General features: G+C 39.0%; 1 protein-coding gene across 5 annotated transcripts in view; it reads left to right on the top strand.

Moving 5' to 3' along the window:
* Positions 1-13,089, top strand: part of LOC124149599 (protein dispatched homolog 3-like) — a 46,593-nt gene that overhangs the window by 13,311 nt on the left and 20,193 nt on the right. For all 5 annotated transcript variants that reach the window (XM_046521288.2, XM_046521289.2, XM_046521286.2 and 2 more), the window contains 2 exons: positions 1,985-3,059; positions 4,307-4,400. In XM_046521288.2, coding sequence (XP_046377244.2) covers positions 1,994-3,059; positions 4,307-4,400 — 1,160 coding nt within the window. In that variant the 5' untranslated portion in view covers positions 1,985-1,993. The remainder of the gene's footprint in view (positions 1-1,984; positions 3,060-4,306; positions 4,401-13,089) is intronic.

Here is a 13,089-nt window from a genome sequence, read left to right as displayed (position 1 = left end):
GCAACTAACGGGATCGGGTGTTCAGGCTCGCTGACTTGGTTGATGCATGGCATTGATCCCAATTGCGTGGATCGATGCTCATGATATCAATCACTGGATTGTCTGGTCCAGACTCGATTATTTACAGACGGCCGTCATATAGCTAGAATATTGCTGAGTGCGGCGTTAAACAACAAACAAACAACTTAATGGCCAACATTATATAGCTGGGCAATTGCTGAGTGCAGCATTTAAAAAAACAAAACGTTAATGAATGTGTTCCAGGAACTTCTAAATCAAAGACTGAATTTGAGTGAGTGAGTGAGTGAGTATGGTTTTACGCCGCTTTTAGCAATATTCCAGCAATATCACGGCGGGGGACACCAGAAATGGGCTTCACACATTGTACCCATGTCGGGAATCGAACCCGGGTCTTCGGCGTGACGAGCAAACGCTTTAACCACTAGGCTACCCGACCGCCCCGACTGAATTTGAATTAAGACTTATGGTTCGTGCTCAGTGATACTTCACACGGTGAAAGCATCGTCAGGCAGACTTTAAAGGCATTAGATTTAATTATTGATGAACAAGGAAGTATCTATGCTCCATCGGCGTAATGAAAGAGCTTATGAGGAAAGGGAAGGAGCAATATACCGGTTGTGCCTCTCATCTGTAGTCATCTTTCAGTCCTCCATCAGGCCACTCAATGCGAGGAAATGACGCCCATTGTGCACTCTCGCCATCATCGATGATGAAACAGGCAATGCTTTGTGACTGGTTAGGCCACACTTTTTAAATTTTTTGTTTCACATTTTTTTTAGCTTTTTCAAACAAGGTCGTACCCCAACAGCATTGTCTGTTCCAAACTCGATTACTTAATGGCCAGACCCGTGAAGATTCCGGGGTAGAATAGGTCTTCTGCAACCCATACTTGCCGTAAAAGGTGACTATGCTTGTCGTAAGAGGCGACTAACGGGATCGGGTGGTCAGGCTTGCTGACTTGGTTGATGCATGTCATCGATCCCAATTGCGTGGATCGATGCTCATGATATCAATCACTAGCTATGTCAATCATTTATTTATTAATATGAAAGTCATTCTGCCGTGGAGTTAAAACTGCAGCTGGCTTCTTGAATCACTGATGGTGATGTGGACATGGAAATTATGTATAACATTTTATATTGTATAAGATGATCTATATTACTAGTGGGAGACACAATAAAAATATGTTTATGTTTAATAAATTTCTTTTCCAGCTGCTTTTCAGTAGGGGCGGGCCCGTGAAACGAAAAATAAAAAATGTGTGGCCTTCCTTAGGTCACTGTGGAATATGTGATATCCTTTGTAATCAACTCTTCCACATACTGCCGTCATTTCTTCCCTTGAACATATTGCCACTGTCATTACCGTGGGAATTAGATGGTAGATGTCTCTATCTGGGGTACATGTTTGTTGCCGCATGTGATAAGTAGTTCACGCTACTCAAAGCTTGAGGATATCTTTTGTGTGAGAATTTGTTGTTGGGTGAGATTTGTTTTAATGAAGAAAAATTGACTTCGAAGAGATAATGATTGGTACTTCTTTACAAAATGAAAATGTTTTATATTTACTCAAAATTTGAAATCAAGCTTACCCTAAAGAAGCTAGACATTATTAATTTATTTTGTGTGTAGGTCGTCTTACAAAAGTTGTCCAAAAATGAATCACTAAAAATGAAATGAAAAATGATTCACAGTGAGTGAATGAGTGAGTGAATATGATTCTGTGCCACTTTTACCAATATTCCAGCAATATAAAAAATGAATCATGAAAATGACTCACTACGAGTGAGTGAGTGAATATTTTTTTATGCCGCTTCCACGAATATTCCAGCAATATCAGAGATTGACTTCACACATTGTACCAGCTACACCAATGAACACCGACCTGTTTAGCCGATGTTGAAAGTTTCCTGATAATGTTATGACATGTAAGCATTGTTCAAATATTTGGTTTATTTTTTCAGATTCCCACAATGCCTAGCATGTGGAGTCATGATCGTGGCGAGGGATGGGCAGCCTTGCCATCAGACGAAGAGGATAATGAAATGGGACTTGATGAGCTGGCGCGATTCATTGCCGAAAATGACACGGAAGATACCTCTGACTCCCAAAGTTGGCGATCAAAACTCTGTTGCCATTTCAGTATGATGTGTCGATGTGCTGGAGGATTTAAACAGAAATGCAACACTAAAATTTGTGGGATTATTGTTTCTGTGTTTTTGTTGGTCGCTACAACTGGAGTTTGTCTTGGAATTGGAGTTACCAGCATGATTCCATTGCCAGTCATTGACATTTCCATAGAGGCGTTCAACATTCCAAATCACATTGCATATATGCGATACAATTCCTTTGCTCTTGCCTTAAAGCATAATGTGTCCATGCCAAGACGTTCTCGTAGAGATACGTCCAGCGTGTTAACTGGCGCTGGTGTGAGACATGATATTGATGCAGGAATTCAAGACTTCAAGAGTTTTGAACATGAGGAAAGATTACAGTACAGACCATTTGAAGGACTAAGAAACGAAGTCGAAACCATTGCCGCCAAAATGGTAAATGAAGTTGACGAAAAGTCCAGGTCCAAACGCAGTGCCCATACTGGATGTATATTTGGAAACCAGGTGTATCCTCGTTGGAAGATGCAGGTCATATTCCTAGCTCAGGGAGATGAAAATCATAATATGTTTACCAAGGAGCGGATAGAGACTGTCCACAAAGTGGAAAAAATGGTTTTGGCACATCCCCAATTTAAGGATTTCTGTTTTAAAGATTATAAGCTTGGTGAGATCGACCCTGCGGTCAGAGCACAGAGCAATTGTGCCCCTCTCAACTCGTTACTGACGTACTTCTACCCCACGAAGGACGTGCATGGCAGTATTCATTATGATGGCCTTGGAGACAACTTAGATCAAGTCGACAGTGCTTTGAAACTAGCTATGAATCAAGAAACATTTTATTATTACGTGGATGAGAAAATTAACAGTACTTATCATCACAGCAAGTTGTTGCGGACCGAGGTCGTGTTCGGAGCTCCTCTTGAAGGTAATTACGATCATTTATTCTATAGGAATTGTATCATTTAGTAAATAACAAATTTCAAAAAAGAAATGATTGGCTATGTAAGGATGATACTCATACGAAGACTAGTTTTCGGATGATAATTTTGATATTTGATTTAGACCTTGCCAAAAGTTAACAGTCAGCTGCAAGATTAGAATACTTCTCAATCTCCACTTAAACAACCACAAGCCTCTGGGATTTATTTAATTATTTATTTAGTGAGTAAGTGAGTGGCTATTGCTTTTTGGAGAGTCAGTAATTTTGTAGCTATTTTCAGATAGTATTACAATATTGTTCTTTTGTATTCTAGTATTGTCATGTTGTATCATTAAATTGTCAAATTGTTTTATCACATTGTCGTATTGTAGTTTTGGACAAAGGGGACTGTATCATAAGCATATGTTTATGAATCATTTTAAATTTTCACATTGTTGCATGTTTGGAAGCAGTGTCAGATAATACTGTCAGTAGGCAACTGCTCGAAGATGTCCAACCATTCTAGTGTAGCAAACAAACAATAAAGGGAGTGCGATATACTTTTACACAGAAGTAAAAATCCTTATTTCACCAAGTTTGGTTTAAATTATTTTCTGTTAAGTAGGTTGTAAAGTCAAGATGACCTTCATTCGTATGTTGTGAATCTGTGGATTAGTTTTTAGGAAAGTAGGTCACAGTTGGAGAGTTACAGTTATTTCGATGACCTGCATTCGTATGTTGTGAATCTGTGGATTAGTTTTTAGGAAAGTAGGTTACAGTTGGAGACTTACAGTTATTTCTCCAAGTTTGGTTTAAATTAATTTCTTAAGTAGGTTGTAAAGTCAAGATGACCTTCATCCGTATGTTGTGAATCTCTGGATTAGTTTTTAGGAAAGTAGGTTACAGTTGTGAGGAGAATATCATCTCTACGATTGCATGCTGTCTCATTGTTCCACAAGCGGTAACCCGGACCATCTTACCAGAACTCATTTTTCATTCTGCGATCAATAGAGCATGATGTAACGACAGGAGGCTCAAAGACTCTCAGTGAGGCTGTTGATAGGCTAATGGTTATATGATGGGAATGCTTGATCCCAACTCAAGCCAGTGCCAGTTCAAAGTAAAACAACACCGCTATCAATCCACAAATAAAAATATGTAAGGCCGCAGTCTTTTCAAGACTTTGTTTTCCATTAGACTGCAATAAATTGTTTTTGTCATTATTTTTCTATTCCTTTGAATTATCCGTGCAGGTTACTGTATTGGGTCGACTCGAGGGGCACAAGAAAAGATGTTTAAGGAATTTATCATCACGTATATCGACATACTGTCCAAGGCGTCCACCGAGTAAGTGAACTTGTTACACTCTTTATCTGCTTATAATTATTTCTTGGTTTAAAGGTATTTAGCTCAACTGACTGAAAGTCAAGTGAGCATATTTTCTGGTGCATTGTCTGTCGTTTTTTCCAGTTGTTAATCCATCGTTGACGTTTACATTTTTAACATCTACTCTAAAACTACAAAGTCTATGAAAATGAAACTTCCCATGATTGATCCCATCTATGGCAATCTCATTAAAATCAGATCTTTGTTCTCGCTATCGCTAAACAAAGATCTGAGGACATCCCATTTCGGGTCACGTCAGAACGACCTTTCATCCAACCAGTGAAAGCGCAGCTTACCAGATCATGAAAGTGACAGTCGGAATGTGTTTTCTAATCATGCAACCTCGAAAACGTCAACACAGGGTATTCCTAGCGACATTTACGGCCCGGACAACTGATTCCGTCAAAATTATCGTCTATCTCACGCTTCCGTGGGATGAACATTTGAACGGAGGAGGCGTTTCACAATACGTGGGAAGCACTGCCATACAATCTCAACCATATATTAGACATTCCGGAATGTTCGTTTGTTCAGTTTTCAAAATTTTAATCGAGAACTGTGTCAACATATTTTTCAAGTGTAGTCTGAAATGGAAGTCACCAGGTTGAAACTAGTGCCGTAAAGCTCGAGAAAGCTGCTTTCTAATTGGCTGATGTCAACACTCTTGTTATTCATTTCAGTGGTCGGTTAAAGTTCGCAAAAGTTCGTTCTGACATGTCCCATAATGGGATGTCCTCAGATCTTTGTTTAGCTGCAGCGAGAACTTAGATCTGATTTGATTTAAAACCCCTCACAGCATTCTAATTTAAATTGGCACATATAGAAAATGTCATTTTTGCCCATTACTTCGCCATTTCTACATGTATCATTATTAAACTGTATGTGGTATAACGTACTAAACATATTTTGGCATGTTTGATTTTTCATGAAGCTGTGAAATATGACCTGCACATGCATAAGTGTTACTGCAATTTCGTCATCTCATCAGATACTTTGTTTGTTTGTTGTTTCACGCACACTCAGAAAAATTCCAGCTTTATGACAGCGGTCAGTAAATAATCGTATCAACCAGACAATCCAGTGATTGATATTATGAGCATGGATCCTTGCAATTGGGATACGATGACATACATGAACCAAGTCAGCTATCCTGTTCTCGTTGCCTCTTACGACAAGCATGCGTTGCTGAAGACCAATTCATGGGTCTCATCGGATACTACAAGGCCTTTCACTCTAAAAATAGTCATGAATTCTCCTAGCCTTGTGCCTTAAAATTCTAATCCTACTTCTTTATTTTTCCAGTCAGCTGCTTTGGTGGAATGATCGATAATTAAAGTTTTGATTATTGGAGAGTTATCTCCCTTTCTTTATGGACAAACAAGCGACGCTTTACAAGCAATTTTATTATTTACACCTTTTTGGGTTGGTGAGGGTGGGATGGTTTTCAACGGTTACGTTTACCGTCAACAAATGACTGCTTTTAAGATTTCATTTTCTTCCACTTGCCATTTTGGATTGATCTCAAAACCAATAAAAATAATATGGCCTAACCAAAAGGATGATATTTAGATTTGTACCCAGTTGAATTAAATCCATGCCCAATTTGTCTGACATTGATATGTAGTCTTCTCCTCAAATATCAAGCGATGTTGCTAAACGCCAATCTGTTGGACATTTGCCAGTTTTGTTGAGAGAAATGCCATCAATTGCAGAGAGCATGTGAAATAGACTCGCTCTGGACCGCAAGCACCTGTTGTTTTACAGGATCAGAATATTGAAGCAGGCTTTATGGGAATTTCTTTGTTCATCTGACAAGGGAATAGCTGACCGTGATCTGGCTCTGTTCATTTATACCTCAACATCAATAGTAATAGCTCTGGTAGTTGGTAGTTAGCACCATTATAGGTCACATGAACTCATAAAGGTTTGTGCTTAGTCATAGCTCATGATATATTGTCCACTTACATTTTCTGAAATCATAAGAGTAAAACTTTTAATGGATTATCCCAGTTAAAAGTCCGAACCCAATATGTATCTTGAAACTAAGGTCATGAAATCAGCATCACTTTAACGATTTCTAAAACGAGTTAAATGACAAGGATGACAAATGCTTAAGAAAGTGGAACCTTGCTTGTATGATTCCAGCAGTAGCTTTTAAACATTTTAAAATGATTTTTATCTGATTCAGAAATGGCCACAGTGGCGGCCATTTTGAATTTTTTGTAAATATTCATTTGCTGCCATGGTGACATATTGCATTAGTATTGCCAACTGCAGCATTAGCCCATCAACAAACAGTTTCATAGGTCATTATTAAATTAAAACGATTTGGAGTACTGATCAGAAAAAAAATCAATTATGTCATTTTTTTCTACATTCTGCAAACAAGGCGGATTCAGTTGTGATGGTAGCAAATCACATCATCCATTGTATGATAGTATTCCAGACATGTGATGCATCTCACAGCTGTTTGAGTAATGATGGGAATCAAAGGCTGCAGAATTATAGGTCGGCTTGATACCATTGATCAGCTGATAATAAAATCGAAAGGGGTAAATACTGTCAAACAGAATAACTTTGTTGCACGCCCTAAAATTATTGGCTGTTGACTTGTCGTGATGGTTACATGAGGTAATATATGTTATCACCTTTCACTGAGTCATGTTGTCCCACAAGGTCAGTGTGACACTTTGTTGTAAGTCTGACATTGTGTAATTTATGAACTGTGTTGAAAGAACTGTTATTACACCCTACCCTGCTAACAGTTGTTATTCAAGGAAGTTGACAGTTACAATGTGTCTGTGGATGTAGACCTGTTAGGGCATGGTACATGGTAGGCAGATGAGTTGATGGTTCTGACTCCGCTCATTCACTCGTATTGCTGTGTCTAGATTAAGGAAGGACATTTTAATACATTCCTAGTGCCTGAGAAATAAGACATTCAAAGAAATTTTGTTTTTGACCATGATATACATTCATTATTTTCAATCACTTATTGTGAATTATTCAGTCTGACTAACATGGAGCTTATTGTTGATCAATACAAAGTGAATTATGAAATATATTTTACATCTGAATAATTTATAGCTGAATCCACTTTAATACTCAACAACCAGTACCAGACATCTACCGTATATGACAGCGGATAAGCCGACCCCCTAGATAAGCCGAGGTGTTAACTTGACCATTGAAATACAAAAGAAAATGATATGACCCGCAGATAAGCCGAACCAAGAAGTGAAAAAAACACTGCGAAGTCGGACTGCAAGACATGTGCCGGTCCTCGCAGATATTCAATAATATAAGATGAAAAACGTTGTAATTATATTGAAAAAGTCATCATTATGTCTAATAAAGATTTAACAAACCAGTCATCCACTTTCATAATGTGGGAATCTGTTTCTCTTGTCTTTTTTTAATCTCATTATGATCGTTTTTTGTTGCCATCAACAACGAAGCGCCATTTTGTGAATCGGTGTATATAGAATTATGAACCCGTGAGAAAATATACCAACAAATAAAAACACATCTTTTTTTCGTTTTGAACTCATGATGAGAATGCCAATACTCCAACTTTTATACACGTATGCAGTAACTCACCAATTTGCTTCAATTGGTAAGGTTTTGTCTCAGTTTCATGACTGTAATTAAGTACCTGTACTTTTTCAGGTTAATTGTTACTGAGTAGTTTGTGGTTGGTGGTAGAAAGAAAGCCTCGATAGTGACGGTTTCAATGAAGCTGTCAGTGACAATTTGGTGTTTTGTTCGGTACATTTGATACTACTGCACTCATGGAAAAGAGACAGTGACTAGAGTGAGGTAACAAGCTTAGCAAACACCTCAACGGGTGGTCTATCTCAAGTGTTAGCAGAAAGTTTAGTAGGTGACATGTACTTTCTAACAAGTGTCATTGACTGATTCGACTGACTGGAGCCAAGTCACTGTCAGCAAGGTAGTACAGATGTCCTATTAACCATAAGAAGCCCTCTGATCCAATAAGTGCTCCCTGATCGACTTCCTGACCAATCTCTCCTGTGCAGATCAGGGTTAGAATTTGGTCTTCAGCAACTACAGGATCGGGTGGTCCGACTCGCAGAGTTGGTTGATGCATGTCATTGTAACTCAGTCACGTCGATTGATGCTCATGATGTCAATCACTAGATTGTCTGGTCCAGATTTAGTTATTTACAGACCGCCGTCATATAGCGGGAATATTGCTGAGTGTGGTATCAAACAACAAACAAACAAACAAATTCTCTCTTTTTTTGTGTTTAACCAAACTTTTTATTTTTTTATTTCTGGAGCAGGAGGTCGGTGGGGTAGCTTAGTGATTGAAACAATCGTCACCGAAAAGTCACGATTCCCAACATGTGTACAATGTGTGAAGCCTATTTCTGGTGTCCCTCGTGATGATATTAAAACCAACTCACTCACTCAGGTCAAGAAAAGTCTCTGGTACAATGGGACTAAAGCAGGGATTAGGTTGTGAAAATGGTTCCGCAGTTTCAGTGACCATATACGTTTCGGGGCTGGTATCAAATACAAGCTGCATGACTAGCAAAAAACAAGTATAAGATTTCTGGGTCGGACTTTATCCCCTGTAGGGGTGCTAGTAGTCAGGAGTCTTGTTCCATCATGTGTGTACTTGTGTGCAGAGGTCAAGGGGTCATCGTCCGTCATAGTCTGCTTGTTGTAATAAGGGTCACATGAGAAACTGGCACGTTGTCTGTGTGTCGCAGTCGTTGAGTTCTGGATGGTTGCACTTAAATTGCTACCATTACTGGACATTTCAATTCAATGAACTGAAATAAGAAGCTCCAATTTTTGTACTATCAAGGCCGTAGTTAACTTTTTTTGACAGGGGAGGCAAATATTTGTACAAGTATCACTTGTCCCCAACTTGATTCAAATAAAACTGTTTTCTATACAAAAATCTAGGGGGCAACCGGCCCCCCCCCCTGCCCCCCGGCTTGCTATGGCACTGACTATTGCTATCACATCGCTGGAATATTGCAGTATTAAACAACAAAACAGCAGTTAGTGTGTAAGGTTTTACGCCGCTTTTAGCAATATTCCAGCAATATCACGGCAGGGACACCAGAAATGGGCTTCACACATTGTACCCATGTCGGGAATCGAATCCGGGTCTTTGGTGTGATGAGCGAACGCTTTAACCACTAGGCTACCCGACTGCCCAAACAAAACAACAGAGCCTTGTGGCTCTACTTAATCTAATAGGCTGGGTCAGTATGGTTTAAGAAGAGACTTACATCAAAACATGTCTTAAGGGTAGGGAATAATACAGTCTAACATCAGTATATGTGTTGGGGGCACGGGTGGCCCAGTCGTCTAAGGCGCCGCGATTCGCTGTACAGAGTTGCGTCCCTTGAAACCTTTGATTGTGGGTTCGAATCCCGGTTCGCCCCAATTATGTTTCTAGGTTTGTCAACACCATACCCGTGCTCGTGGGTTTCACCGAAGTGGTAAACGTCTGATACCTGCATCACTTTGGGCTTTCCTCCCACATTAAGCTGACACGCCGTGATATAACTGGAATACTGTTAAAAGCGGCATTAAACACAACTCACTCACTCACTCACTCACTCACTCACTCACTCAGTATATGTGTAGACAATAACCATTGTACAGCATTCAGCAGGGACTTCGTTCTGGAGTTGTCAGAAAGTTGTTGCGACATTTTATGAATGAGAAATATCTAGTTATGTATCATAGTGTAGACCTCAACAACCTGCAGCACAGGTCATTTCAGACATAAAAGTCTGGATAAGTCTGAATGAAAAATGTCTGTATCACCAATAGCAGTTGCAAGGCATGTAGCATGGATGCCTTCCATTATTGTTGTCAGAAAGTTATTGATACATTTTCTGAATAAGAAATATCTATTTATGTGTGCTAGTTGTACTATGCAGCAGACGTCGTTGTAGTCTGTCTCCCAGACCACAGAGAATATATTACAAAATCCCACTCAAGCCGAGAAAAACAATTTGGCAAGTCTAGATTAAGTCTGGAATTAAGCACTGTTTTGGGCTCCATTTGCATTTTATTTTTTATTTGGTAGATTTGTGTTTTTAAATATAAAGGGTAATTATATTTCTGGGGCTAAATGTTAGTCTAAGATCATTTCAAAGTCTTGAGATATGTCGGATTGAAAAGTTTTCATTTGCCTGTAACCAGGTGTGTCATGGGTTAGAAACTGTTTGTTACGTCAACAATATTCTTAATAGTGCTATTCCCTAGGGGGGAACCAGCATCAGTTAATAACAAAACTCCCATTGCTCTGCGCCACGTGTAGGGCAGGTCTTGAAAATATTAGCATACACGCCTTGACCTGACAAGTTATGTCACTGCTCTTCCTGGTGTGCCGAGAATGTCTGACATTTGATGAATAGGGTCATCGGGTCGGACACCGATCACCTGCTGAACTTTGACCTTTGACATCAGTGTTTTTTAGGTCATTGACAGCAAAACAGTCACTCCCTTGTCAACTTCCTTAGATGTTCACACTAGTTTCCTCCGAAATGGCATGCCATGTCTTCCAAAATAGATCTTTGTGGTACTCCTTTAAGAAGTCACAACTAGGAAGTATGTCTTTAAAGTTGCACCCAGTACAAAAAGTTGAGCAAATTTAAAAAAGGAAAGAAAATCGTTTCTTTTGTCACCTTGTATTTCAGTGTTTAAGGTCATCTTATTCAGCCTGGGGTTATTTAGAAATGTTCCTTTACGTGTTGAATCTATCATTTAAGACAGAAACAAGTATCCAGTAATGTGTTGATAAAAACTCATGGTTATCCCAAACACAACCTATTACATCCTGTTTACATAGAAATAGAGGATAGAGGATGGTTACAAGTAGGATCCCCTACAAAATCCCCCAAAAATATTGTTTTGGAATGTTTGGCCCTAATTAAGTTGATATTTCCTTTCTGATAAGAAATCACTATGTTCGGACAATCCATTTCAGATCCTCTTCTCTCAATCAGTAAGATTTGATTCAAGAAAGATATCCCCATTTATACTAAACATGAGGCATCACTTGTACTGCATATTTATTTCCTGTTGGTTAGTGGTCAAGCTGGTGGTCAAGCTGGGAAACCAATTTATGCCTTGTCCTTCAAAACATATTACCGAAAGATCCCGAATTCACAAATATACAGACTGAGGTGAATACAAGGATTTCCAGTCACATAGACACACTCCAACACATGTTTCAGTACCTGTTAAGATCCGGGTTAGTATTTGTCATCAGAAACCCATGTTTGTTGTAAAAGACGACTAAAGGGATCGGGTGGCCATGCTCGCTGACTTGGTTGATGCATGTCATAGTATCCCAATATGCTCATGATGTCCATCACTGGATTGTCTGGTCCAGGCTTGATTATTTACAAACCGTCGTCATATAGCTGAAATATTGCTGAGTACGGCATTTAGCAACAAACAAATTTTCTTTATAAACATTTTTTTTCAGTTATGTGGGAATTGAGGACTTGAAATTTCATTTTATTTTAATCCTACCCCTTAGATATACAATTGAGAAAACTTAAAAAATTTAAAAGTCTGATATGTAACATACGAATATGTTTCTCATTGTTTAACAATAACCATGTCGAAGTCAGGTGTATAAATCTTACCGGATCACCACCCTGGCTCCTATGTTAGTGTTAGAGTCAATGAGGCGTGACCATATGCATGAGTATTGATGAACATTTTGACACACTGTGGGATTAAGGTAGATATCCCACATAAGTAACTGAATGAGAGGCTTGGGTGATAAGAGATATGGCCAGTGTTTGCTCTCAACACGAGATACTTTGACAAGGACTATAATTTTTTCTTAATCGGCCATATATTCCTAGCTACTGTTCGCGCGTTGTTCCCCTGGGAACGCTGCATCCGTGTCAGTGTGGCTGTCACTGACTGACTTGTCGGTGTAGAAAATCAATATAAGACCCTACTATTTTATTTTCTGTTTCAGATATTTTCAAACAAATTTGTTTGGGCAGGTTGTTTGGTTTAGAAATGGATGGCAAATAATATTAATGTATTCTAGATGTAACTATTTAGCCATGGTTTGATTAAAAATTATTATCATTATTATAATTTTTTAATAATTGATTTGATTCATCAGAGTTCTGAGATTGGCTATTTCTGTTCTACTTCATTGTGTTAAGTAGTCTCTTATGCTGGCCTTAAGAGTTACCAGCCAGGTTCAATTTCACTAGGTTGAACAAGCAACAGAAAATTATGTCCCATGCATTGGTGACAGAAAATTCGAGAAAAGTATATGTTTTCTTTGTTTGTTAACGCCGCACTCAGCAATATTCCAGCTATGTGACGGCGGTCTGTAAATAATCGAGTCTGGACCAGACAGTCCAGTGATTGACGTCATGAGCATCGATCCATGTAATTGGGATACGATGACATGCATCGGCCAAGTCAGCGAGCCTGACCACCCGATCCCGTTAGCCGCCTCTTACAACAAGCATAGTTGCCTTTTTCGGCAAGCATGGGTTGTTGAAGACCTATTCTAACCCAGATCTTCATGGGTCTACAGTTAATTTGTTGATATCATAAGCCTGATCACCTGACTCACTCATCCAAAATATGTCTTAAATATCCTGATTTCTCTCCT

This window comes from Haliotis rufescens, unplaced genomic scaffold, assembly GCF_023055435.1.
Source record: "Haliotis rufescens isolate VD_foot unplaced genomic scaffold, xgHalRufe1.0.p SCAF_58, whole genome shotgun sequence".
In the NCBI taxonomy this organism is placed as follows: Eukaryota; Metazoa; Mollusca; class Gastropoda; order Lepetellida; family Haliotidae; genus Haliotis; species Haliotis rufescens.
Note: the sequence above shows the minus strand (reverse complement) of the source record. Positions and strands in the feature narration are given on the sequence as shown.